The sequence below is a fragment of the Setaria viridis genome, chromosome 5 (genome assembly GCF_005286985.2).
Source record: "Setaria viridis chromosome 5, Setaria_viridis_v4.0, whole genome shotgun sequence".
Taxonomy (NCBI): domain Eukaryota; kingdom Viridiplantae; phylum Streptophyta; class Magnoliopsida; order Poales; family Poaceae; genus Setaria; species Setaria viridis.
This window is the reverse complement of record NC_048267.2, coordinates 8127974-8153707: the sequence shown is the minus strand read 5'-3', so window position 1 is coordinate 8153707 and position 25734 is coordinate 8127974. Positions and strand designations below refer to the sequence as shown.

The following is a 25734-nucleotide window of genomic DNA, read 5'->3' as shown; positions in this document are numbered from 1 at the left end:
ACAGAGTTCTCTAGAAACAGAGAAGAAGATAAATCCTCTTCAGTTTTCACAAAACAAAGAAAAAGAAAGGAGTATGGAGTGCAGTGCAGACAGAGACGAGTCCGTCGTTTCATGGAGCCTTTTCTTCTTACAATTGTTCAGGGCACGTACAACGGGCGTCGTCGGGTCGTCTGCAAGGATGGCCACGTAGGTTCGGAGCCGATGTGGAACCAAGTTAATACGGAGAGAGAAGGTTGTCGTCGTCTCGCGAGGCGACGACGCCGGCTGATGGCCCGATGCAAAAAAACAAAAAAAAAAAGACGACCGAGCAAGAGTTGTACGCTAGTCTCCAACCGGCGACGGCACGAGCGGATCCAGTGCGGCGGCAGACGAATTGGACAGGGGAAGAAGGAGAGATGGTGAGAATCCACCTATGAAGCTTGCCCGCAGCCAGCTCGCTGCTGCCGCCCGCGCGAAGCTTGCGGCCACCGTCCAGCTCGGCCGCTCGCTGTACGTTGCGGCCCAGGAAGCTGGCTGTCGTCGTGCTGCCCAGGAGGCTTGCCGCCGCCGCCCAGTGCTCCTCCGCCCGTCCGCTCGCCACGGCCCAGGAAGTTACTTATGTTCAAATGCTCATGGATTTTAGTTCAGAGTTTATGACAATGTAAACTTGGTATAGGAAACGGATTAGTGGCAGGCAATTTCTTTTTGTTTAGTTGTACACGTATTGCATCATATAGAAATAAAGAAGTTGCACACGGATTAAAACCTCAATCGGTTGCAACTTGCAACCACTTTTGCATTGGGTTTTCCTCAGCAGAACAATGTAGTGCCTGGAGTACGTGTGTGCTGTTCTTTGTTTTGGTGACCACAGTGAAAGTTATACACGAATTCATGGCACTGTGTTTTTTTCCCTCCCCACTGGGAGTTGATCGATTTTGTTAGTGATTTTTGACAAAGACACATCACATTGGAGATAACTCAGCAAATTTCCTCCACATCCCATTTTGAGTGGGCAAAAATCAGACCTAGTCTCTTTCTTTTCTTTTTTTTGAAACGAGACCTAGTCTCTTTCGATGCTGATGGTAACACATCAAACTGATTCCTTGCTAATAATCCAAAGGGATTGGGTGGGATCGAACCTTGAGTGCCCTTGTTTCCGCTTTATTCCCCTTTTGTCGTCAGTGTTGTCGTCATCCTAATAAGAGTCTGTCATGGTGTGCAATTCAGTCACCCGTGTTGCATGGCATCGCCCTGCTTAATTTCTGCCATTTGTGTGAACACTAGATCACTACAATACGATGCAAGTGCCATCTTCATCGTGACCAACAACTAGACGTAGCCTCCCATGTCACCGTTTGGCCGAGTCCGCATCAGAAGAGGAGGAGATTTAAGGGGTTCCGGACGAGCTCTACGTCGGTCGGTTCCATTGGCATTGGGAAATGCAGTAGTGAAACCCTTGGGGTTTCAACTCCCAACAACCAGGCCGCCCGCTTCTGCTGTCCCTGCAGCAGTCCTGCACCAGCAGCTTGATCGATCTACACGTACGGCTCATTGGCCTCACCTGCTGTCCGGCTGCGTTGCGTCCCATGGATCTCTGTGGTTAGCCCGTCAATGGCGTTGCACTGGCATGGAAGAAGAATGCTTGATGGCAAACGGAACCACATGCTGGCTGCTGGATCCTCTTCATCGTCGTCTCATCGATCGAGAACTCTCATCTGGGACGTAAGGAACGCCAGCGCCGGTACAGATAAAAAGTTGCACTGCAGTGAGATTAGTAAGGTTCAGAAGAGCATGTACGGTCAAGTCCTCGGATTAAAGGGGTGGGTTCGATCAGATGACAACAACCTCCTGTAACGTTTAACTGTCCTTGCCTGTGCATGCAAGATCCTTTCAATCACCACCTACCACGCACCCGAATTATGTATTGCACTGTACGAGCTTCGGTTCTTGCATTGGCAAATGGAGAGGCAGATATGCAACACAAGGGGCAAGAACAAGGAAGCAGCCAGCAGAGATGTGCTCGATCATATCACTAGCTATGTAGCTATAGTAAGCTAGGCTTGCCTCCATATGCATTTGATTGCTTTCCACAGGGTAGTAGGCCAAGGCAATCAACCCGTTGCATGTGCAGCTGCAGCACAGCGAGGCCAGCTCATATGGGGGCTCACGTACGCCCCCCATATGAGCTGAACCAAACTGTCCTCTTCAGTAACTGTATCCTGCCTTGCAGAGGCACCAAAATGCAGCATAGGAATGCTACAAGCATGGATGGCCAGCCGAATCATTGGAGACGACGAGGGCGACGGACCGCCCTTGTTTACTTCACCCCCAACTCCCAACTTTGGCACTATGCAAAAAGAAGATTCCCCATCACATCAAACTTGCAGTACATGCATGGAGTACTAAATGTAGATGAAATTAAAAACTAATTGTACAGTTTTGTTGTACTTTGCGAGACGAATCTTTTGAGCCTAATTAGTCAATGTTTGGACAATAATTCACAAATACAAACGAAACGCTACAGTGTGCTACAGTGCCGTCACAGTAATTTTAGCATTTCCAATTTTAACAACTAAACAAGACCTGCCATCTGTTTGCTGGTGTCTTCGATCGTACACTTGAGCAGCATGCATGCCTCTGCATTGGTGTGGACTCGGCTGTCAGTCAAGGACGTGCGTGCAGCGCTGCTGTCAGTGCTGCTGGTTGGAGAAAGTGGCCTATCATATAGTAGTAACTGACTAACTGTTCATCTAACCATGCAAAGCATACATCTATAGTAGTAACTTAATCATTATAAAGTCTTTTTGTACCACCAAAAAGTTTTTGATGGGCAATGTTTGACCTTATTTTCCACCTTTTTAGTTAATGCAAAGGCAGGTCCAGCTCCTATCATCTTTTCCCAAGGAAACGATCGAAAAGGTGCTTTGTGTTTCCTGTGGCCTGGTCTAGAACGAAAATGTGAGCCGCTGGTCCGTCCAACTGCACGATGGAATCTCCTTTCGGGTCGTTGGATGGATGTCAGTTAGAATGCGCTGCAGCAAGATCGTACTCAGTACTAGGATTCCAAGAGGAAGAACCTCCTGTAAACTTTTGTTTGACGTATAATTAATCACTTAGAAAACGGTCATGTCGTCAGTTTGCCATCTCACCTCCTGTAAACTTTTGATGCAGCTTGCCGCTCGGTAGTCGGCACCTCATCATGAACGGGATAGATGCACACACTTGGCAAGGGACGCAAGCACACAAGGGCAAAGACTAGAGGGAAACAAACAGATAATGTAGCTAGGCTCGCTGGAGTTATCATTCCGTCAGGGACAGAGGCCTTTCCAGATGCAGAATGGTTCCACAGGGTTGGCCAGTGCATTGAACACCACACCACAACACAAAGGCTCCATTTCCATGTGCAGCTGCTGCTGCACAGCAAGGCTCAACGCCTCATCTCATCTCAGGCCTTGTTTAGTTGGCCAAATTGGGAGGTGCCAAATTACTGTGCTGGCACTGTAGCACACTGTAGCGTTTCGTTTGTATTTGTGAATTATTGTCCAAACATTGACTAATTAGGCTCAAAAGATTCGTCTCGTAAAGTACAACAAAACTGTGCAATTAGTTTTAAATTTCATCTACATTTAGTACTCCATGCATGTACCGTAAGTTTGATATGATGGGGAATCTTCTTTTTGCACAATACTAAAGTTGGAAGTTGGGAGTGAAGTAAACAAGAGCTCAGTATGCATGCAGTAGGGACCTCGGAGTCCATGTCAAGGCTCACTCCAGAACTCGCCAAATCGCCAGGCACTTGTCAAGTTGTCCTTTGGGAATGGTAGGTCAGGCAGGCTGTGTTGGTTACTTGGTTGCAGCAGATGAACTGTTCAGGCTCATGACTCCGGCCTTTGATCAGGGTTTACGTGACTTGTGCCCATCATGAAAAAGCTTTTTTTTTCCTCTTTCAACTAATGCGAGGCAGAGCTCCTGTCATCTTTCACAAGAAGAAAAGAAGAACCTTTTCCTTTCCTGTTGCCTAGAAAAGCGAGCCACTATTTCGGGTACAAGATCAGGCACAAGATAGAACTATTGCCTCCAGGATTAGATCACGAACCCGCAAAAATGTTGAAAAAACCCAGCTGCAAGAGGAGCTAATGTTGCAACTTTTTCCCGAATCGCCACTTCCTGTGGACATACTGCTTAGACCTTTGCATCCTCCCAAAGTCCCAAAATCTTTCTATAGTTCATTACTAGTAGCAGCTAATGTGATCCTCATCAGAGCAGGGGCAGGTGCTCATGCCAATGCCAGCCATGGTGTCACTGTTGCAAGCAATAATGAGCCACCTATGACTGTGGATACTTGTGGACAATCTTAACATTGACCTCACCTAGATCTCGAACAACTACTAAATGGCTGAGAAATTTGGTGAGGATCGAGACGAACCTGAGTTTGGCTCACAGAACAGGAACATGCACCACTTGGACTTCTCTTGAGAGCGAAGGTACTTGCCATAAGAATGTTGTTCCAAAGACATTCACTTGAGCTGTGGCTTTTGGAAAAGTAGTTGTAAGCTGTGGGCTGTAAAAAATTAGCTGTGAGTTGTGGGCTGTGAAAAAATCATTTGGTGAAACAGCTGTGGCTTTTGGGAAATACTTACAAGCGGACCCACATGTCATTCATAGTCCACCCTACTCAACCCTCTCCCTCTTTCACTGACGAGCCCCTTCTTCTTCCTCCTGCTGCCATGAGCTCGTCGCCGGCCCAAATCCACCACCTCCCCGTCCCCGCCGCCATGGCTCCCCCACCAACCCCTCGCCGCATCACCGTGCTCCTCCTCGGCTTCCTTTGCTCCGCCGCCTCGCCGTCGCGTGGTACGTCCCGGCGGACAACCACCTCCTCGCGTGCGGCGCGGAGGCCCTAGCCCTCCTCCCCGATGGCCGCCACTTCGTCCCGGACTCCGGCTGCGCTTCCACCCGCCTCCGCTCCCCCTCCACGACCCCCACCTCCGCCGCTCGGCCCGGCTCCCCGTCGCCGCCTTCCCCTCTCTATGCCTCCGCGCGGGTCGCCGCCACCGCTGGCCGGCCGGGAGAGGAGGGCGGCCGCGGCTGGGAGAGGAGGAGGAGGGCTGTCGCCGCCGTCGGGAGAGGAGGAGGAGGGCCACCGCCGCAGGCTGGGAGAGGAGGAGGGGCGGCGCCACCGCTGGGGAGAGGAGGGCCGCCGCCGCCGGCCCACCGTCGCCCAGGAGAGGAGGAGGCGTCGAGGAGGACGGAGGAAAAAAATCGAACCGGTACGCTCATACGGATGGCATGGCGGGTAATTTCGTGGAAGTGTTGCCCCTCATAGCCGGTAAAAATAGGGGGGAGTGGCTGTGAGATTTGTATAGAGGAAAAAATAGGTTTTCTTTGAAGTCAAGTGTATGGGGTTACTCCTTTGGTTGGCTTTCAGTTTTTCTTGAAAGCCAAAGCACTTTGAAAGTCTAATCAAAGGGACCCTCAGATAGGCAGTTTACACCATCTGCAATGAGTATTAGCCTCAATTACGAGAATACGTGTACTCAATTATACTCCCTCCATTCACTTTTAATAGGTATATTTTCAAATCTGAAAAATTCGCTTTTGAGTCCAACTATCCATCTACTTAATGGTTATCTTGAATCTGATGTGTGACTCTTCATTCTTCCAACCGAGATCGGCTACATAGGCATCAAGAAGTCTATGCCTTAATGAATCGCAAGAACTAGTATGATTAAATAGATGATAAGTAGTATCGTTGATTTGTTGTCCTTGTCACTATGCTAAGAAGAGAACGGAGGGAGTACAAAGAACGGAGAGTCATACAACTTTTGTCCAGTAGCACAAGCAAAGCACTAAACAGGTAGATGGATGAAAAAAATGAGTGGATGAATAATTAAGGTTGGATCCTCCTAGAGAATGGAGCTAGATGAGATTCAGAGCTGTCAGCGGAGCTATCAAAACAAGCCGTTTCGCCAAGAAAATCTGGCTGGAGATTACGCTAAAAATACTTCGCCTTTGGGGATTGGATAATAGTAGAATGTCGAAGCTGAGGTGACCTGTCGAACCTGCACAAAGCGCACTGAATCTCGGGCGTGCATTTAGTGTGTGAGCGAGATTAGGTCAGGCACTCAGGCTGATCCCTAAAAGAGGGGCATGTGGGCCATCGGTACAGGAGTGAATTGAATCAACCTCTCCTTCCAGTAGTACTCCAACCATACCAGTCGTCTTATTCTTTTGAATCCAACATCTTTGGAGGAAAAATTATCACCATGTAGTATCAGAGATTAACCAAGAAATTGTACAGTATATACTGAACATGTAAACACTGTAAATTAAGTAATCGCATGAAGCATTCCACACTGAATGTAAACCTCATAACGCAAGAACCAGTAGCGCAAACACGAATGGAGAATTGAAGATGCCACCTTACCGTTGCGGCCCATTATCCAGAGAATGTGAATGGTGCAATGTATGAAACAATTTGTTGCTTCCCTTGGTACCAAGGTACACGCTGGGCAGCCAGCATCCTGATCAGACAATGATAATCATATGTCCTGCTAACCGTTGATGGAGATTTGTCATTTGTGCCTCCAGATCTTGACAGGCAATTAGAATAAACCCAACGCCGTCCAAAACAAATACAAAGCCAATGTTGTTTTTTTTCCGGCACATCACAAAGCAAAGTGGCACTAAACAAACCTTCTGGACTGACATAAAAAAAACCCCATCTTGATTTGCAGTCCAACATTGTGGGGATTTTGGGATTGATCATTGATGGTCGATGGGCACTGCAAATGAGTAAATACCCGAGAAACGAAGTCAGAAATGCACATGCTCTCCTTCATTACCTTTTGTTCCTCGTCCTATATAGACAGCTGAACAAACGTAGCAGTTTATACAGAACATGTTCTTTGCACAAACACAAAAGCTACTATATTTACTACACTGCTTGCACGAAAAACAGAAGAAAATGAACAAAACAACAACACAAGATGTCTTCACTCTTCGTGCGTTCTCCGGTGACTAGGCCGCCTCAGGCTCTCCCAGGTTGAGACGAGCAGGTTTAGGATGTAGTAGTAGACAGTCATGGCACAGGTCATCACGAAGTTCCAGCAAGAGGAAGGCCAGTACCATGGATACAGCAGCCGGAAGAACAGGCTTATCACATGCCTAGGGTAGCGACCAATCTGTAGCCAAGCAACAATCCCGTAAGCAACCAGGAAGGCATCTTATTATCATTTTACCAAATTATTGTGGAGAATGAAGAAATGAAGGAGGTGGTTCAATCTTAACAGTTTTATTGGCAACAGGGGAGACAATAACATAGAGTATGCAAGCCATGATTGGTTGATTGCTAGAGAACTCTGCCTATTCATCTATGATGATCCTAGCCTCAATCACAAGGTAACTAAATTTGTTTGGTATCACAAAAACACAGCATATCATCTAGACATCTACTTCAGCATTTTTGGTACATATGCAGACACTGTACTGGTACAGACAAAGGTATCACCAACATAGATGTATCAAATAACATCATATCATGCAGCATTACTTTCAAGGTACATTGCCAAAAGAACCACAGTACAGTGAATGCACAACTGTATTAAGATTGGAGAAAGAGTGGTACTCACAGGGAAAAGCAAATCCAGTGTATTCCAGGCTGCATGCCGCACCGCTCGTGTTGGGTATGTAGGACCACCAGGAGAAGTGAAGCTGTAGAGGCAGGCCTTTAATCTGGTGCTTGTACTCAACCTCAGTTCCAACCCTGCATGAATTAATTCATTGATTAAATAAAATTTGACCTTGCAGCAGCAGAATGGAGTCATAAAATTAGAGCATGCCTGACTTCTTAGGAAACTTATTCATGGCAGTACCTTGAAGTATGCTCATGCGGGAGAGGTAGTGCAGTAGCACTGGCTCAATTTTTAGCTTTTGAAGCTGCAGTAAAGAACAAAGCAGTAAGTTTCAGATGACGATACAACTCGCCTTCAGATGAACAAAATAGCACATCTGTTTCACAAAGAGATCAACCTGATCTGTGAGATCAATTACAAAGTAATCTGCTGGACCACCAACCAAGAAAGAATTTGGAAAAGTGGGAAAATGCTCTAGGAAACGAGAGAGCAAATGATCTGCATATCGAACATAGCAACAATTTAGTACCATACATAAAGCATTTTTGGCCTTAAAAAGATGCTGAAAGGAAACCTACCCTGATCATAGAAGAACATGAATCTAGAGAGCAGAAGGAAAAGGTCTCTACCAGCCTATGGAATAACAATTGTTAGGAGAAATGCGATAAAGTAGCCTTGACATTGTTAGGAGAGAAGAGGTACAGTAGAACTCAATGAAGAGAGAGAATAACCTGTAATGATATTTTATTAAGTCGGTCAGGGACTAGAGCAACATCTTCAAGGAGATACTGTTTAACAAAAAAAGAAAAGAAATGTAAGTGGTGTAAATACACATGGAGAGTAATTTTGAAATGAGACAAATCACGAGGAACCAAACCAACACTTACATGATACAAGGAGAGAAAATGTCTTGTATTTGTCTGTATGTCAATCCTATGGGAAAAATATTATTAGGTAATGACAGTTTCAGGGGGAAAAAAGGACAACCATGATATGTCCTCAACTACAACAGAAAACATATGAAGTAAAAAAAACATTAATAATAAGTAATGATGACTTTAATATTTGCAATCATACCAAAAAACATTTGTAGCACCTTGAACAAGAGCAGAGCTGTATCTTAGTGGTATTTCCTTTCCATCAAGAGGGGCTTCAAACAACTGCACAATGAACTTGTGATTACTAAAATAAGGTAAAGATGGTAGTGACAACAATTTTGAGAATACTATCTTGTCAGAAAGACAGAATAATCAATCGAGAGCAAGTCAGAATTTATCCCATCCTGAAATTAACTAGTTTGAATGATTGTTGGTGTTAATACGTCAACCTAAACTGTAGTCTAGTTACTTCAGTGTACACTTGGTAATGAATATGGTATCCTTTCTTTGGCCTTGAATAAACTTAAATATGTTACACATAGCATATAGTATTTTGAGGAACATAGATATTTCTATACTTGTGGGTTATGCGCATTAATGTATAGCAAGCACTAAAATTGTAAAAGAATGTGCCCTAATAAGTTACTGAAAGCAATACTTTTTCTTAAACCTTAAATGACTACTTTAAAGACATCAACCAAAAAAAGAAAACATGGTTTCTTTGTAATGGAATTTGACATGTACATTACATCCTATGACTATTTGTTAATTTGAGTAGCACAGCATACCCATTTGTGGAGAAGAAGGGAAAATATGTTGGACGCGAAGGACTGGCTCCAGAGTTGCACTATCAACTCAAGTATACGCCTCCCGCTTTCAGGCACTCTAACAAAATGATTAGCAAGAATTTCATAGAAGCACAGCCAACCATCTTCTCGTTCATCTAATGGAGCAATGCCATCATCATTCTCGCTCATAATCGCATCTGTTCAAAGTATAATGCAGTAACTTCTTATATAAGATTGAATATATTATTTCGCTAAAAATAGATCTAGTAAACTGCGTAGGAATTGTGCTTCAGTCTAAAAGAATAAATTCAGCAGTAACGTAGCCCTGATCATCTTGAATAATTTATCATAAGATGAAGTTGCAACCCAATAGAAAGGAATTATACAACAAAAAGAAAATCATTGTAGCCTAATGATTCATGGAATTCCAAATGCAAAAATACATTTCTGCTGTTCCAAATGAGAAATCGATTAGATTTCTTCCAACAACTGCTCATTCTATGTGCACTCTTATATTTATTTACTGATTAACATGTTTATAGAAACCATGGTGCAAACAATCTGAGGTCAACCACAGTAGCATCATATAAACTTAGCTAATGATAAAGGGTGTCACTTTCTGAGCCAAGTCCAAGCAACCAACGTGAGAACATCAGACAGGTGCAAAAAACTTCCTAACCCATCAAAAGAGCTACATTTGTCATGGAATGAAGCGCAGCTATCTCAATATAATTATTTGGAAATCCCAAATTAATGGCATGACATCTGGTCAAAAAAATCCGTTTCATTGTTTCCTTTTAACAACCTCATGGTCGTACTTGCAAACTGTATTATGCAGTAGCTAAATCTTTGCATTACTTCATCCACTACATGAAAAACAAGGAGGGTGCAGTAATTCCAATAACTGTATCAATATCAATCCCCTTTACTATTGGAAAGAAACGAGTAACGAAACTAGCAGCAGAAACTACAAAAGATATGGCACCTCGGGCACGATCATCCACCTTCAATGCAATATCTGCGAATAATTGCTGCAGTATCTGGGGACGCTGTGAGTTGGAGACCAGAGCCTGCATTCAAGCAGCAAAAATATGGTGACACAGGTGCACATCATGTTCTTAACCACTCAAACTCGGAGCACACATATGTGCTACAAATGTGTCATCCTTTCTATTGGAATTAGTATTTCTTAATTGCAGATATTGGCATCAGAGGATAACATTGTTGCTTTTTTGCCAATAAAATCATCATACAGCATAACAATCTATGCTATACAGATGGCTGCAACAGAAGAGAAGTCCTGATTTTTAAGGTAAGTTCAAGAAATTGACTAACATAGCTGTCGGTTTTTGAAAGGATAACCATCTATGCTATGCAGATGGCTGCAACAAAAGAGAAATCATGATTTTAAAGCTAACTTCGAAAAATTGACTTAACATAGCTGTCGTGATGTACAACTTGTGGTACTCAGCGAGAGTAGCACAAGAAGGAGGTCAGCACTCAGCAGGTCCATGTTCCTTTCCTCCTGTCTCGCCGCTGCCGCCGAACACAGCACGGCCTCACCACGGTGCATCCGCACGGGACCCTAACCGCCGCGCATCTCGCCTATCCCCACAGGCTACAGGCACCCCCGCTCCCCCTCCCCGCCACTCCTCTTCCTCCCGCCACCGCCCATGGATCCTCGTGAAGCCGCGAAAGCCCACGGTACGCGAGCCATTAAGCCTCAATCACCCGCGCCGAGCAAAAAATGACGGAAATTTCAGCGACCCTAACAGCCCCGGGGCACGAAACGGACATCGCAACAAATCAGAGCAGCGAGCGCCCCCCGAGCCCCGCGCAGGGATTTCCAAAAGGCGAGCCCCGGTCGGTACCTTCTGCAGCTTGCGCTCGATCTCGAGGGAGAGCGCCTCGAGGCGGTCGGAGGAGCCCCGGCTCCGCATGGCCGCGGCCGCCGGAGGTGATCGCCGGAGGGCGGGGAGGGGACGCGGTGGGCGGTGGCGCGGTCCTGCGAATTAAGCGGTGGAACTGGTCCAAAAAAAAAAACTGGATGGATATGGATAGCGGAAAGTGGACACGCACGGGACGGGGAGGCCCGGATCTGCTGCTGCTGCTGTCACGCTCGGGGACACGTGCCAGCCGTCGGATCCGCGGCGCCGGGTTGCTCTCGCCTTGCTGTCGGTCGCCGGTGATCGACTGATGAGCCGAACCATCCAGAACGGGGGCAGCCTCCGTCTGATGAGTGAGTTTTTCAAATTTGAACGAATTTGGGCGAGAATTTAGAGTCTGTTTGGGACATCCGCACGAAAATGTGATATGCAGTTTAGTGATTCTTGCCTCGCCCACAGGTTGGAGTTGGATTGCGCGAGGAGAAGCGCATCCGGCGACAAACCACTAATGAAATGAAATGAAATTTCGATTCGCTTTCTTTCAAGTAAAAAAAATGTTGAATCGCTTTTGGTTACTAGAGTCTGTGGCCCGTGGGCCGTACCATATACATGGCAAGAACGCGGCGGCCCGCGGTCCATGGATGACATCCGTTAGGCCCATACGTAAGATTGGGCGGCCCTATCTACATGGTTGATGCAGCTGGAACAGGCCTTGGGCCACGAGCCCACGAATGCATCTCCCTCCTGGACCACATTGTGTGGCCCAGTAAAAAATTCATAAAAAAGAAGTTCAGAGTATAAGAACACAGTCCCCATACTTTTGGGAAAGAGAGATCAAACTTGGAACCGACTCCATCGAGTTCGAACTAGTAGAATCATCAAAATTCTGTCATCTTTGGCTCATCTTTGGACAAGGGCAATGTAGTACTGCGTCCTTCGTCGGCGCCCGCCTCCGCTGCTCGCGGACCACTGCGTCCTCGACTCCCCCGACGGGCTCCTCCTCCTGCAGCGCGACGCGGACACCGCCGTCCGCCTCCTCCACCCCTTCACCGGCGACCTCCACGAGCTCCCGCCGCTGACGTCCCTGACCCCGCAGCTCGACCGCCGCACGGACCACCGGCCGCTGCTCGACGCCGACGAGCACAAGGTGCAGTCATTCCGCCGGATCTCCGCGGCCGTCTCCGTTGCCCCGACGGCGGGTACCGTCACGGTCTTGCTCGCGCTCGAGCACATCTGCCGCTTCGCCCACGCGTCCACCGGCGACCGGAGGTGGACGCTCACGAGCTGGAGCGAGAACCGCGTGGCCATGAGGAATCAAGCATTCTGCGCCTAGACCCGCCGCCGCCACTCGTTGACGACGGCGTGGAACTACTACCGCCGCGGACCATCGCCACGGTGCCATCCAACCTGATGATCTTGCCGCAGCTGGTGGAGTGTGACTCGGAGATCCTGGTGGCACCGACACATCTCCGTTCACACCTCGTGGTTGCCAGAGGCTCACTCACCGACCTCCTCTCTGGAGAGCCAGCCGCGCCAATGGCGAGCATCGGCGAGCACTGCCTCCTCTTCGGCATGCGCAGTCTGGCCGTCTCCTCCGGGGGACTGCCTTCGGTCGCCGGCAACTTCATTGTTCTCTGTGACCGCATACCAGATCGCCTGATGCAGTACAACCTCGGCGACGACACCTTGTCGCCGGCGTGCGACGGGGACATCGTTAAGAGCCCCCCGCCCAGTCCCCGCAGCATTGTCCACCACCTCGTCGCCTGCTGCTACCGCTACTTCTGGAACAAAGGCCTGATATATTGCTCCAGAACAAAGCCTTCATGGGGGACGAAACGCAAGTGGCGGTTGGGGGGCTTGAGCTCTCATCAGTCTTTGGTTGCTTGAAGCAGGAATACAAATGCTTCCTTGCTGCCATTTAGAAATTACAAAGTCTGTTCTGGAATCAAGGAAATTGACATGTTGATTCAGTTTACTTCTGATGTAGTACTGTGCTGTGTTTATAAATTGAGCATATGTATTTATTTTCACCAAAGAAACACAAAAATATTGGCTCCACATTGTGCTTGTTTCCTAGGACAATGTTGTATGACACCTCTGTCTTGCATCTAATTTCGAACAATCGAGCTCGAACAAGAATCGCCAAAATTCTTCATAACAACATCGGTGTGATTGACAACTGATACCCCATCTGGGCTCCTTTCATCGGTGCTTCATTCAGCCATGCCAACTTCACCAAGTGACCAAGAATACACGGTGTGCCACTGTCAACTGTCTGCTGTTCAAATCATCAGAAATCTGGGCATGGATGGACCAAAAGGAGCTAGCATTCAGTATCGTTGAGGGGTTGTTTGGATACGAGGTGCTAAACTTTAACAGTGTCACATCAGATGTTCGGATGCTAATTAGAAGAACTAAACATGAGCTAATTATAAAACTAATTGCAGAACTCCGTGCTAATTCGTGAAACGAATCTATTAAGCCTAATTAATTCATCATTAACAAATGGTTACTGTAGCACCACATTGTCAAATTATGGACTAATTAGGCTTAATAGATTCATCTCGCGAATTACACTCCATCTGTGCAATTAGTTTTGTAATTACTCTATATTTAATACTACTAATTAGCATCCAAACATCCAATGTGACGAGTGTTAAACTTTAACACCATGGAGCCAAAAAGGCCCTCAGGAAAAAAGGAAAAAGGAAACCATGCAGGGTGATCTGAATGATCACAAAATCATAACTACTCATCATAGCACTACTCATCATGCCTGGGCTAGCAGCCACCGTCGCCGGCCGCGATTGTCCCGGGGTGCTCGAGTCACTTCTTCGCTGAAGGGAGAGGGTGGCGGGGGAAGAAACGAATGAAATGCTCACCCCACTGCTCTCTGCAGCGATGGATCCACGGGCAGTTCTTCTGGTTGTTTGATTGATCACGAACCAAATCCATTCGATTGTCAGGTCCGGCAGACGGAGAAACAAACGTTTCATGGGATAGCTCAGATCCACCTCTCATGGCGCCATGGCGGAGGTAGCAGCCACCGTCGCAGCATCGGGACAGGTGCGCGGTTGCGGCGCAGGGTCCCACGAATAGAGACGACGGCCGCGCAGGCTGCCGTGTCCCGGAAGGCGACGACGCCACCGTGCCCGCCTGCGTGTGCTCACGCGCCCCCGGCTTCTCGCTCGGCGCCGATGGGCGCGACGATCTGCGCGCGCGTATTGCTGCCGGATGAGTGAGGAGTCGAGAGCTCGTGCTAGGGCTGCAGGGCCTGTTCGAGGGGTGGTTCTCTGCGCTTCCGGATGGAACAGGACGTGAGGAGGGCGGCGGCGGCGGCGGCGGGCGCCGGTGGACCGGCGGGCATCGAGCTGGCCCGAACGAATCAGGGGTCCTTTCAAAAATTATGCGTTCCGGAATTTTGCAAATGTACCCTCAATCGGATCGCGATTCAAATAAGGGGCATTTCGTAAATAATTAATCCTACAATTTACAAAAGGACCCCAATTTGGATCGTGACTATTAATCGCGATCCAAACAGGGGGTATTTTGAAAACAAATCCTGGGCGGCGCCGGAGCAGCTGACGAGGCCACGCTGCCGCCGGCCATCGGCGCTAACCCCGCGCAAGCCTTCGTCGATACTCTCTCGCCTACGCCTCGCCGTTCCCCCTGCTCCCCGCGCGCGCCGCTCGAATCCAAGCTCCTACGGATGTGCTGCCGGCGCGGCGGCAGCGGCGGCTCGGGGGGTCGGGAGCTGGAGGCGGCTAGCCTGGGCCATCTCTTGCTCTTTCGTTGCTTCAGAGGAGAGACGCTGCTGCGAAGAGATCGGCATTAACAGCGACTCAGAACCAGAACCAGCCTGTTGATCCTGATGACAGGATTCGTGTGAATAGACAAGAACAATGCACGATGCGGACGTACATGGAGGAGATCGACGGAACCAGCAGCTAGCACGGTCTCACAACCCCGCAGGGCTGCCGTCCTTCCTGGGGTCGCTGACGGCGGTGAGCCTCCCGCGGAACACGCCGCCGCCCGACGCGGGCGGCTCCGCCAGCTGGTGCACGATGAACTGGCACACAGCCCCCGAGTCCGTGCTCCGCAGCCGGTGCCCCCTCTGCTCCAGGAACGCCTTCGCCCCGTCGCTCAGCGCGATCACCTCGCCGTCGACCGCCGTCTCGTCCTCGTACGTCACCACGTTCGGGATCAGCTGTGCAGGAAGAACGCACAACGCTCAGGAACACACGATTGCATTTGTCACTCTCTCGTCGGAGCAGGGATCAAGATTCAAGAGGCTGTACCTTGTGGTAGACCCTGGGCTGCTGGACGGCGGCGAGAGGATCCATGCCGACGATGAAGTGGTTCAGGAAGACCTGGGTCACCGTGGCGATGATGTTCGTGCCGCCGCTGCCGCCCACGACGCCGGCGAGCTGACCGTTCTGCAGCGACACCACATGAGGTCCACAGCTTTCAGTATGGCATCGAGACGTGTCGGTGTCGGGATGTGTCCAAGCTAGATGGCACGCGATACCTTGAGAATGATCAGTGGTGTCATGGAGGACAGGGGCCGTTTGCCCGGCGCGATGAAGTTGGCCGGCGCCGGTGGGAGATGGTCAGGGGCGAGCTTCACGGCGGGGACGGAGAAGTCGTCCATCTCGTTGTTGAGCACGATGCCCGTCGACGGCGACAGGACCTTGCCGCCGAAGTAGTAGTTCACCGTCGTCGTCATCGCCACCGCGTTCCGGTCGCTGTCCACCACGCACAGGTGGCTCGTGCCGTGGTCATCCAGCTGCCTCCACCTGATCGCCGAGGCCATCAACCACAAGAGAATTGCATCAATCAGTGCTCTAAAGACCCTGGCAATCAGGACTCGGGAGATGTTGTGAAGGTGCAATTAAGAAGGACGCGTGCATACTTTGGGAGGTAGTAGCCGGGAGGGAACGTCGTGTTGTCGGCGATCCTCTGCCGGATCCTGTCGGCGAACGGCAGCGACAGCATCTCGGCGACGTCGCCGGTCACGTTCACGAAGTCGGGGTCGCCGAGGTCCATCCGGGTCGCCAGCATGTGCTTGATCGCTTCGATGAGCCGGTGGACGCCGAGGAACCCTTTCAAGAACTCGAGCGACTTGTACCCACCCAACACGTTCAGTATCTGCAACGACCCCAAGTGAGAAGAAATCTTGTAGACAACCAGTTGGAGGCCAAGATCAATTCGAGCTCTGCAAACAAGGGCACTGATCTGACCATCGCCATCCCGACAGTGCCGCTCGACGGCGGCGGCATGCCGAGGAAGGTGTACCCCATGGCGTCGGCGCGCATGGCGTCGCTCACCTCCACCCTGTACCCGCTCAGGTCCCCCGCCGTCACGATCCCGCCCGCCGCCCTGACGTCGCGGACGAACGCCTCCCCGACGGCGCCGCCGTAGAACGCCGCGGCGCCCTCCTCGGCGACGCGCTCCAGCGCCTCGGCCAGCGCCGGGTTGCGGCACGTCTCGCCGGCCGCCAGCACCCGCCCCGCCGGCGCGAACACGGCGCGCAGGCCGGGGTCGGCGAGTACGTCGGCCTCGCTGAGCTTGAGCGCGCGGGCCACGTACGCCACCACCTCGTAGCCGTCGCGGGCGAGGCGGATCGCCGGCGCGACGAGGTCCCGCCAGGGGAGCCGGCCGTACCGGGACCACGCCGCGTGGAGGCCCGCGAGCTCCCCCGGGACGCCCATGGCGAGCGCGCCCTTGTACTTCGTCGTCGGGTCCGCCGCGTACATGTCCTGGTGTTTGGCAAGCACAAGAGCAAGTTTTGCAGTTGCAGTAAGAACAAGTTGCGAAATTTCACTGCTGTTTGTTAAAATTTCGTTTCTTTCTCTTTTTTTTGGAATTTGTGAAAAATTTCAAACTGCTGAAAATTACTGAAAACGGTAATTTTACTGATAATTTCAAACAGAGCTTGTTCTTCAGTTGGAACAGCAAAATGATCGCAGTGGTCTAAAGCCGTCCGACAATATGATGGCAAACAAGACAGGCAACTGACTTGCCAATTGCCATCCTCCGATCTCTGAAATTCTGGTTGCTGGGCAGGGCAAATAATTTTGCAGAAAAGCTAGCACATGCGAAGCACTCCTGGAGATGTATAATAAAAAAATGCTAAAGCATTCCCCTGATCTCTGATCTCGCGTGCAACCTTCCATTCTGAATTTCTGATGGATTGCTTCAGACTGCGCTGCGCTGTTCGGATCTTGGGTCATGTTTAGTTCACTTCAAATTCCCAACTTTAACACTATGCAAAAAGAAGATTCCCCATCACATCAAACTTGTGATACATACATGGAGTACTGAATGTAGACGAAATCAAAAACTAATTGCACAGTTTTGTTGTACTTTGCGAGGCGAATCTTTTGAGCCTAATTAGTCAATATTTGAACAATAATTCACAAATACAAATGAAACGCTACAGTGTTGCTACAGTAATTTTGGTTGCCCAAAGTTGGGCAACTAAACAAGGTTTTGGACGTGCTTGGGACAGTTGAACCATGTGTGGTGTGGCTATAGTAGAAAAATTAAAAAAAAGGCAGATCACACTCGATGAGATCCTGATGGCCTACTGTCTGGATTAGTGCTCTGTTCGCTTCAGCTTATCAGCCGGCTTATCAGCTACCAAACATTAATTTTTCTCTCACAATAAATCAGCCGTTTCAGCTTTTCAGCCGGCTTATAAGTCCAGCCGAACATACCGTTGGTTTCAGATGAGATTTTGCGGCTAGTTTTTAAGTGATGGGATATAGGCTTTTATGAACTACTATTAACAATTCAATGATGCACTTATACCTGTATATACTAGATTATTATTTTCATGAGAAAATAAGTTTCCTCACCATCTTCTAAATACGTGGGAAAGCTATGTATAGGAAAAATATATAAAAATCGGAATAGCATCTATTAAATCTTAATGAAGTTTTTTTTGAAAAAAAAACAACCTGATACCTAGCTCTATTTGTCCATGATTAAGTTTCTTATAGTTTGATTCACTATGATTTTTAAAACTTTGCTTTTTAAGGCAATGCTGCGAAGCAAAAAAAAAACCTCATAGTAGTCATCTACCACTTGCGGGAGCACGGCTGGCCCACCAGACAGCGACGCGCGCACAACCAACCGTCCAACCCAATCGGACCCAACTAATGCTTGCCAGGTGTCACGCGGCCCCACATGTCATGGACTGGAGCAGTTCGAGCTCGCGGTCGCATCCTCTCCTTACCGGCGCGCTTGCTGCCGCTGCTGCTGATTGTAACAAGGACGAGTAGGACGGGGTCGTGATGCCGTGATGGTGATGGGGGGCTAGGACGTACCGGCGTGGCCGCGGCCGGCGCGGTCTCCCTGGCGTCGAAGGCAACGGCCTCGCCGGAGGCGGCGTCCCTGACGACGATGAAGGCGCCCCCGCCGACGCCGCTCGACATCGGGTGCACCACGCCGAGGCAGAGCGCGGCGGCCACGGCGGCGTCCACCGCGTGCCCGCCCGCCCGCAGCGCCGCCGCGCCCACCTCCGAGCACCGCGCGTCGTCCGCCGCCGCCGCGCCGACCCCGGATTCCACCTCGTGCCGGCTCCGCAACCGCGCGCCGGCGGCGACGGCCTTGGGACGACGGGCAGCAGCAGCGCCGGCGCCAGCGTCCCGGCCGGAGGAGCTCAGGAACAGCATCAGGACGCCGGCCAGGGCGAGGAGCGCCGCGGCGATGGCCAGCGCGGTCCACGTCCGGCTGCTCCGGCGGCCACGGGGAAGGTCCTGGGAGACCGTTCCGGTGGCCCCGAGCAGAGGGCCCTTCAGGCCGCCACGCGCGGCCATGGCCTGCTCACGCCTGGGAGATTCCGGCCGTTTTTCCTGGACAGGACGTGAGCGGGGGAGAGGGCAGGGATTGTGGGATTCTTGGATGGCGACTTGGCGAGAGGCGGAGCCGGAGAGCTCGGTCGTTTGTTCTTGGCGGGGGCGAGCTGCAAGCAATTATATAGACAGTCCGGCCAATGAGACGTCTCTGTTAGCGCCGATTTTTTATCTCTCCCTCTCACAGTCACACTCTCTGAAACGGCGCCGTTGAAGAAGAGGCTGATCAGTTTTTGTCCATAGTTCACCTCACCGATTAAATTAAACGCGCAATTTGTAAGTTGTATAAGAAGATGGATCGTGATGTGATCTTACCCCGTGCGATTAGCGCCTTTCAGCAGCGACAGACTGGCGCTAATAGAATAATAGGGCACATGCGAAGTAGTGTTAAGAACTGACCACAGGCTCTGTTTGCAAATTGCAACTCGAGAGGTGCACGTGCGGCTGGAGTAAGTTTTTATTTTACCTATAAGTAGTGTTTCAGAGCATCTTCTTCTTTTGCCTCCGAGAAGAGCTAATGCAGCCTGCAGGATAAAAACAGATGGAGAGCGAGTGGTGCCGCCTGCCCTGATGCGAGGAGCATCCGACCGTGGATGGATGAAACGAAAACGACCTGCAGCCGAACCTGCTCGGGCCTGCTCGATCGCCTTCCTTCCTTCATGGCATGACGTGATGCGAGGGACGAATGCGAATCATGAATTAGGCGTGCGGTGATGCTGGGATAACGTGTGTACAGTACATCCCACGGACGTGATGGAGTGCAGGCGCAATGCAAGTGGCCCATGCAAGTGGCCAATGCAAGTGGAATGCACTACAAATTTAAGGGCACCATGCGGGAAAACGATGCTATTATTTGTGCATCAAACGACATAAACAAATGCTCGAGTTGATGAAGCTGTCGTGCGACGGAGTTCAGGTGCGGCTGGATGGACTCGGTTACGACGGGACGGGAATGGAAGTCGTTGTTGCCTCGGTCAGGTCACGGTCCGGTCCGGGACGGGGTGACGGCACGGCACGGACTACGGTGAATCTTTCTTGCACGCCTCGCCGGCTCCTCCTATTCCCTTGAGCGCACCAACTCTTGGGGTCAGCCTTTCTTTCATTCAGCTACCTAATCGAGTCCATACTGTCGCTGCTATCGCGCGGCCAGAGATCAACACAACAACTACTTCACCAAAGCTCATTTCCACAAGTCCAGTTTTTTTTCCTCAAAATACAGTGCCAAAAGTTGTATTAAAACTCATTTAATTTGTATGACTGGATGGTTGTGAGCTTACGCAATATACCCCCCAAACAATGGTTTAATAGGTTACATGAGAAGAAAAGGAATGCATACCGATAGTCTGGACTATCCAGATTCGGCCCAATTTGGGAACCCAGCTTACAGCATACACAAGAGTATCTCTTATCTACTTCTACAGATCCTTTCTCTCTGCTTGTCCATATACTCGACTCCTGTTCTCCTGTCCATTACCCTCTCAAAGCCTAGCATATACTGAGCATATACGTGTGACCCCAGAAATGGCCTATTTGTCAGCACCTCAAATTTAGGCCTCCAAGAGACCATCAAAATTGTCTGCTGAGATCAACTGTGCCACTGAACTGGTCAACTGAATTAACCTGCAACAACGAACTATTATTAGATAAGACTTGGGGAGCCATCTTGCTCACTTTTCTAGCACCAAAAAAAAAATCAAAAGTACAACTGTCGGTTGTTTTTATATGATTTGGATGCGATCATTAAGTATTTAGTAAGAGCTCCAAGGAATTTTGAATTTACTGGAAAAAAGACCAGTAAGGAACTAGCTATCAATTTTGCAAAACGGGAAAGTTCAACCCTGGTTCTTTGTGACATGCTTCATTATGGGGACTACCTGAGGGTCAAGAGCAGTTACCAGTTGTAACAAAACTGACATCCAATTAGGTTGTAACGATTACTGCACCATGCGCTTCCTTTTCGATCTTTTGCCCTTCTTCCCTGAGTAACTCGGAAGTTTCTTGTCACTCCCAGTACTGGATGCTTTCTCCACAGGTCCTCCCTGTTGCAGGTTTACATGAGTAACACAGGAGGAACTTACATTTTTCAGGTGGTGTAATGGCAAGGAGGATTTTCCAATACAATTAGCCTCACAATGTCCTACTATGTAAAGATATATAAGTAACTGAAAAGGGTCAGAGTACCTCCTCTGTGGTCTCATCATCTGACTCTTCATCGTCTGAGTCATACGTTGATGCCGATGCTTTTGAATCTCCTGCAGCAAGTGCTTTGTTGAGTTTTCTCCTGTTCTCTTCTTCTTTTAGCTCCCTAAACCTGCTTGCCAGATTGTATGTGAAAAATGGAACCAAAACAGAAAAAGTCTAAGTATTAAAATGAAGTCCAGAGCACCTTTCCCCAGCTGGTTGAGCATTAGAGCGTTTTGCACGTCCCGCTGTAATTATTCCGCTACCTCCCTCACTGACTGCAGGCTTTGCTCCCCCCATTTTCCGTAACCACACCTGCTGGGCTGTGCTGAGGACATTGTTTGTAAACCTAATGAAAAAAATGGAAGTCAATACACGACGATAGCTGTGGATTCTATATACATACATATACTAAAGTTCCTAAATCTGGAGGCTCCTCATGCATCTTGGGCCCACGTGGGACCCACATATTGTTTAGGTGGGACCCATGTAGGACCCACACTCTTCAGGTGCGACCCACGTGAGACCCACATACAATTCAGTAGGACCCACACACTGTTTGGTGGGACCCACGGTAGTATTGAGTGGGTCCCATGACCTTTTCTTTAAAAATATATATATTAAATTTTAATCGCTGCAGTTACATTGTATTAAAAGTATAAAATATATTTAATTTTTACTATGTATAAAAACAATAACTAAACTTTGTATACTACATTCACTTATGGTAGTTCTACTACTTTTTGGACTTTGCTTTCAAATCATAAACATGCAAAATATGATTGAATCATTCATTCATTGCTAATTTTATTTTTATTTCTATCAAAACTAAGAATCAGTGTAACCTAGCACGTCAATCCGTTAGTCATATCTACTAACACCCAAAAGACAGTAAATTTCTATGAAAAAATTATACAGTGCTCGAATAACCATTATGATAAAAAAATGTTTCAATTTAACATTGGATGCGATCAATTTGATTTTAGATTATGTTTCTTTATTTGGTTCAATGCGATGCTGCTTTGAGCATAGTAAGATAACAATTCGCATTTCATCACTATTTCAGGTTAATCTCTTCCGTATAGGCACGCATCGCGCGCCAATCTAAATAGTTTAATTAATCTTTTAAGAATTAAGTGAATAGGGAAGGGGTCATGAAATTGTGGGAAGCAACCAGCGCTGTAACTTGAAATAAATACGAACACATATGAAACTAAAAAAGATGACTGATGCACATACCAATAAATGGACAATCCTGATGGCACTGATAAAGAGAAATATCCAATCATAAATGGAAGAAATTTCAAAACGAGCAGGCTGGTTTTCTGTGATGGGTCATCGCTCTGTAGCAGACCACAGATTGGAAGTTAAACCATAGCAGTGTACAATTGGCAATATGCACAATGAAAAAGTATATAGGGAAGCATTCACCTGGGGTGGCTTCATTATCTCCATAGAGACAAACTGAGAAGCAACAAGTAGCACAGGCAACACAAGATAACATATTGTGTCATGCCAACCTAATGGAGGATGACCGTCCTGCATAGTTTGTTTGTAAGGTTAGAACTAATTTTAGGATTTTAGCATATCTGCATGACCATTGCATTCAGGCTCTGAGATACGGGAATAATAAATTGATAGAATGTGATCCTATACTATCCAAACAAAAGTAGTTTGCTGCATGACACTATTTCTGTCACAGTATCAAAGAGGTAATGGAATCTGAATTAGGGAAATGCATATGTCAAAGCTTCCTGAGTTCCTGTTGCCTGAGTGCTATCCAATGTGTTCCCTATTTGGCTATGCAAATAAACATGCCACTGTTCCAACACATTCCTTTGACCTAAACCTGGCTAAATTTTGTGACATGGCATTATGATCAATCAAGTGCAATAGACCAGCCTTTTTCTCAGAACCAGGAATGAAATGACTAATTGGTATGTTAATAAGAGCAATTTCAATACCACAAATGGGAAGAGCCATGAAATTCCAGCACCACTTTGCCGAGCTGCAATTGTTGTAGGGCCTCCCAATGATGGAATCCAGAAAAATCCTTCTGTCAACAGCCCCTTCATGTCATATAAAAGACACTCAGTCCAAAAAGCCACTTAATCAAGCCAGCTTCAAGGAGTTGGACTTAACTTACCTCATTTGCTACATTTGAAAGGGCTTGGTAAAGACCAATCCAGACAGGTATTGTTGCCAATGTTGGAAAACATCCTGTCAGAGAAAGTGTAAGATCATGATACTATGTCATAAACGCATGGTTTTGTATGGCAGCAATGGATTCTATCAGAAAAACAATATGTAAAATACTCAAATGACATGATTCCTTTTCAGCAACCAAGTACAAAGTAAAATAGCAAAAAAAAAAAACTGTCAGAACAGTATGGTTTAGGAGGGAAAATTCAAGCAACCTGCTAACGGGTTGACTCCAGCTTGCCTATATAACCGAGCAGTCTCTAGCTGTATCCTTTCCTAATAAGAATTATATAGAAGCAGGAAATCAAAATACGCAAAGAATTAAGTCTGAAAACGTAAGGCTAAAAAAATTGTAAAAGAGCATAATCAATGATTCAAATTTGCAACAGCTATACAAACCTGGTTGCCTGCATATCTCTGCTGGATTGCCTTAATCTGCGGCTGCAAATTCTGCATCGCCAGAGTTGATTCCACCTGAAATAGACAAGTAACTCAGCAATCAATCCACGAATTTCGTAAGAACCAGACGTGGGGCGATTTTATTCAGATTGGTCAGAACATTCACCTGTTTTTTGGTTAGAGGCAACGTCGCAGCCTTAACAATGATGGTCAGCAGAATGATTGCAAACCCATAAGAGTACGGCACATGGACTGCTGACAGACCATCCTTGAGCACCTGTATGGTCAGGCTTAGATTGCATCAGCATTTCAATGCTTTCAGTATTGTGAACATTAATGTTCTAGTAAGTCCTAGTTAGTGAAAATAACAGTACAACACCACATAACACTTAAATTCTAGCATTTTGTGTCAAAAGCCTTAGGGGCTAAATGCCTACACATGCATGTGGAACTGCTTTCAGAAATCAGAATAATCACAGACCCGTATGGCACATGAACTGCTGACAGACCATCCTTCAGCACCTGAATGATGAGGCTCGGATAGCATCAGCATTCCAACGCTTTCAGTTCAATGAAACCTAGTATCCTAACTAGTGAATTGAGCATGGAACCACGTAAGTTTGAAATTCTAGCATTTCCTGTCAAAAGCCTTGCGCTAAATGCCTAAACAAGCATGTGGAACTGCACGGGCTTCCTGAACACCCATTTCCATGTCAAAGCAGCCCTAAACAATAAAACAACACCACAAACTGGTATGGGATTGGCAAGGTCCATAGACGACGAGAGCATGGAAGCGTAAAGAGCAGCGTACACACCCCCAGTCAACAGTCATCACTGTTACTAACTGTCCAGGCAGTTGCACTTCCATAACCCATACTGAAGTCATACCTCGGGCGCACTCAATTCTCCCAGAATCGCCGTCAACCGTGAGACTGGCAACAGGCGCAAAGGACCACCGCTGATTACGCAATCATTACCTTGAGCACGACCTCGAGGGCCTCGGAGATGAAGCCGAACCAGCCGCCGTTCTTCTGCACCGCCGTCACCGCCTCCCCGGCGTCCCCTCCTCCCGCCGCCGCGTCGGCCGCGACGACCGCGGCGTCGGCGAGCGTGTAGAGCGCGGCCTCGGCGCGCTCCAGCGCGGCCTGGAGGTGGGGTCCCGCGAGCGAGTCCAGCCCGTGGAGGCCCGCCCTCACCGCGCACGCCGCGGCGCGCCGGCGGCCCCCGCGCCGCAGCCGGAGCGGCGGGAGCAGGCTCGCGGCGCCGGCCCCGCCGGCGCGGGGCAGCGCGGGGAGCAGGGAGGAGGAGGAGGAGAGCAGCGCCTTGGCCATCGCGGAGGGGATGGCTCGGGGAGGATGAGGGGGTTTAGGGTTAGGGTTTCATGCACGGGGGAGGGGAAGCGCGTGGCCGGGAGAGGAGGTGCGGTGGCGGTGGAGGTGGAGGTGGAGGTGGGAAGGGAAGAGGAGCTGCTGAGGAGGTGGAGGTTGTCGTTGGAGGAGGAGAGGAGGTGGGGGACGTTTTATCCGCTTCGGTGCTCGTGGACTCGGCGCACCACAACTATCGGTTCGTTCAGAACTGATTTTTAGTTCAGTGGCATTGCTGTTCCTCTCTCCACTTTGCTCCCCACTCCATTTCTTCTTCTTTCTTTCTTTTTTATCACCGATGTAAATGCGGCAGCTTTATTTTTTCCCAAAACATTTCTTTCTGTGAAATAAATAAAGTCAAACCTTCTCAGTTAATCCGGTTCAATGTACTTCTTTAATCCCTCCAAAGTAGGGTGTTTGGATCCTCGGACTAAACTTTAGTCCTTGTCACATCGAATGTTTAGATACTAATTAGGAGTATTAAACATAGACTATTTACAAAACCCATTGCACAGATGGAGGCTAAACGGTGAGACAAATCTATTAAGCCTAATTAGTCCATGA

The 25734-nt window shown here is 48.6% G+C and overlaps 4 protein-coding genes across 8 annotated transcripts; 1 reads left to right on the top strand and 3 right to left on the bottom strand.

Moving 5' to 3' along the window:
* Nucleotides 1-6792: 6792 nt before the first annotated feature.
* Nucleotides 6793-11340, bottom strand: LOC117859217 (uncharacterized). 2 transcript variants are annotated; one of them, XM_034742422.2, is made up of 11 exons: nucleotides 11151-11340; nucleotides 10265-10349; nucleotides 9280-9476; nucleotides 8691-8773; nucleotides 8501-8546; nucleotides 8345-8401; nucleotides 8192-8246; nucleotides 8011-8111; nucleotides 7854-7917; nucleotides 7611-7744; nucleotides 6793-7163 (listed from the first exon to the last, which is right to left on the bottom strand). In XM_034742422.2, exons 1-11 carry the CDS (start codon nucleotides 11217-11219, stop codon nucleotides 6975-6977), a joined length of 1080 nt encoding a protein of 359 aa, XP_034598313.1. In that variant the 5' UTR covers nucleotides 11220-11340; the 3' UTR covers nucleotides 6793-6974. The 2 variants fall into 2 exon arrangements, with proteins under 2 accessions (XP_034598313.1, XP_072150285.1); XM_072294184.1 differs by having other exon boundaries at nucleotides 10284-10349; nucleotides 11151-11220.
* Nucleotides 11341-11852: 512 nt separating this feature from the next.
* On the top strand, nucleotides 11853-13191 carry LOC140222768 (uncharacterized). The gene is made up of 2 exons (XM_072293905.1): nucleotides 11853-11921; nucleotides 12091-13191. Exons 1-2 carry the CDS (start codon nucleotides 11853-11855, stop codon nucleotides 12496-12498), a joined length of 477 nt encoding a protein of 158 aa, XP_072150006.1. The 3' UTR covers nucleotides 12499-13191.
* A 1424-nt stretch (nucleotides 13192-14615) lies between these two features.
* LOC117856693 (glutathione hydrolase 3) lies at nucleotides 14616-19137 on the bottom strand. Of its 2 annotated transcripts, none has more exons than XM_034739064.2 (7): nucleotides 18497-19137; nucleotides 16406-16924; nucleotides 16078-16313; nucleotides 15694-15961; nucleotides 15464-15601; nucleotides 15087-15372; nucleotides 14616-14979 (listed from the first exon to the last, which is right to left on the bottom strand). In XM_034739064.2, the coding sequence occupies exons 1-6, from the start codon at nucleotides 18986-18988 to the stop codon at nucleotides 15124-15126; spliced, it is 1902 nt and encodes a 633-aa protein (XP_034594955.1). In that variant the 5' UTR covers nucleotides 18989-19137; the 3' UTR covers nucleotides 14616-14979; nucleotides 15087-15123. The 2 variants fall into 2 exon arrangements, with proteins under 2 accessions (XP_034594955.1, XP_034594956.1); XM_034739065.2 differs by having other exon boundaries at nucleotides 14616-14976.
* A 1115-nt stretch (nucleotides 19138-20252) lies between these two features.
* On the bottom strand, nucleotides 20253-25307 carry LOC117856694 (inner membrane protein ALBINO3, chloroplastic). 3 transcript variants are annotated; one of them, XR_004640645.2, is made up of 12 exons: nucleotides 24784-25307; nucleotides 23973-24083; nucleotides 23807-23881; nucleotides 23623-23683; nucleotides 23352-23425; nucleotides 23170-23274; nucleotides 22637-22744; nucleotides 22445-22548; nucleotides 21411-21554; nucleotides 21206-21335; nucleotides 20899-21063; nucleotides 20253-20644 (listed from the first exon to the last, which is right to left on the bottom strand). XR_004640645.2 is itself a non-coding variant. In XM_034739067.2 (12 exons), the coding sequence occupies exons 1-11, from the start codon at nucleotides 25135-25137 to the stop codon at nucleotides 20959-20961; spliced, it is 1371 nt and encodes a 456-aa protein (XP_034594958.1). In that variant the 5' UTR covers nucleotides 25138-25307; the 3' UTR covers nucleotides 20253-20657; nucleotides 20920-20958. The 3 variants fall into 3 exon arrangements, 2 of the variants coding, with proteins under 2 accessions (XP_034594958.1, XP_034594957.1); XM_034739067.2 differs by having other exon boundaries at nucleotides 20253-20657; nucleotides 20920-21063; XM_034739066.2 differs by having other exon boundaries at nucleotides 20920-21063; nucleotides 24784-25306.
* Between the last annotated feature and the right edge of the window lie 427 nt (nucleotides 25308-25734).

What these genes read in the sequence shown, in the direction of transcription:
- LOC117859217 (XM_034742422.2), bottom strand. Translation starts at nt 11,219, where the DNA reads ATGCGGAGCCGGGGCTCCTCCGACCGCCTCGAGGCGCTCTCCCTCGAG. An exon ending in GGTGCTACAAATGTTTTTTG is followed by an intron (nt 8,547 to 8,690) that starts GTATGATTGCAA and finishes TTTTTCCCATAG; the next exon opens with GATTGACATACAGACAAATA. An exon ending in CATGTTCTTCTATGATCAGG is followed by an intron (nt 8,112 to 8,191) that starts GTAGGTTTCCTT and finishes TTCGATATGCAG; the next exon opens with ATCATTTGCTCTCTCGTTTC.
- LOC140222768 (XM_072293905.1), top strand. Translation starts at nt 11,853, where the DNA reads ATGGTTGATGCAGCTGGAACAGGCCTTGGGCCACGAGCCCACGAATGC. An exon ending in TCTCCCTCCTGGACCACATT is followed by an intron (nt 11,922 to 12,090) that starts GTGTGGCCCAGT and finishes AGGGCAATGTAG; the next exon opens with TACTGCGTCCTTCGTCGGCG.
- LOC117856693 (XM_034739064.2), bottom strand. Translation starts at nt 18,988, where the DNA reads ATGGCCGCGCGTGGCGGCCTGAAGGGCCCTCTGCTCGGGGCCACCGGA. An exon ending in CCCGGCTACTACCTCCCAAA is followed by an intron (nt 15,962 to 16,077) that starts GTATGCACGCGT and finishes CTCGGCGATCAG; the next exon opens with GTGGAGGCAGCTGGATGACC. An exon ending in CACCACTGATCATTCTCAAG is followed by an intron (nt 15,602 to 15,693) that starts GTATCGCGTGCC and finishes GTGTCGCTGCAG; the next exon opens with AACGGTCAGCTCGCCGGCGT.
- LOC117856694 (XM_034739067.2), bottom strand. Translation starts at nt 25,137, where the DNA reads ATGGCCAAGGCGCTGCTCTCCTCCTCCTCCTCCCTGCTCCCCGCGCTG. An exon ending in AGATAATGAAGCCACCCCAG is followed by an intron (nt 22,549 to 22,636) that starts GTGAATGCTTCC and finishes GGTCTGCTACAG; the next exon opens with AGCGATGACCCATCACAGAA. An exon ending in ATGATGAGACCACAGAGGAG is followed by an intron (nt 21,064 to 21,205) that starts GTACTCTGACCC and finishes AACCTGCAACAG; the next exon opens with GGAGGACCTGTGGAGAAAGC.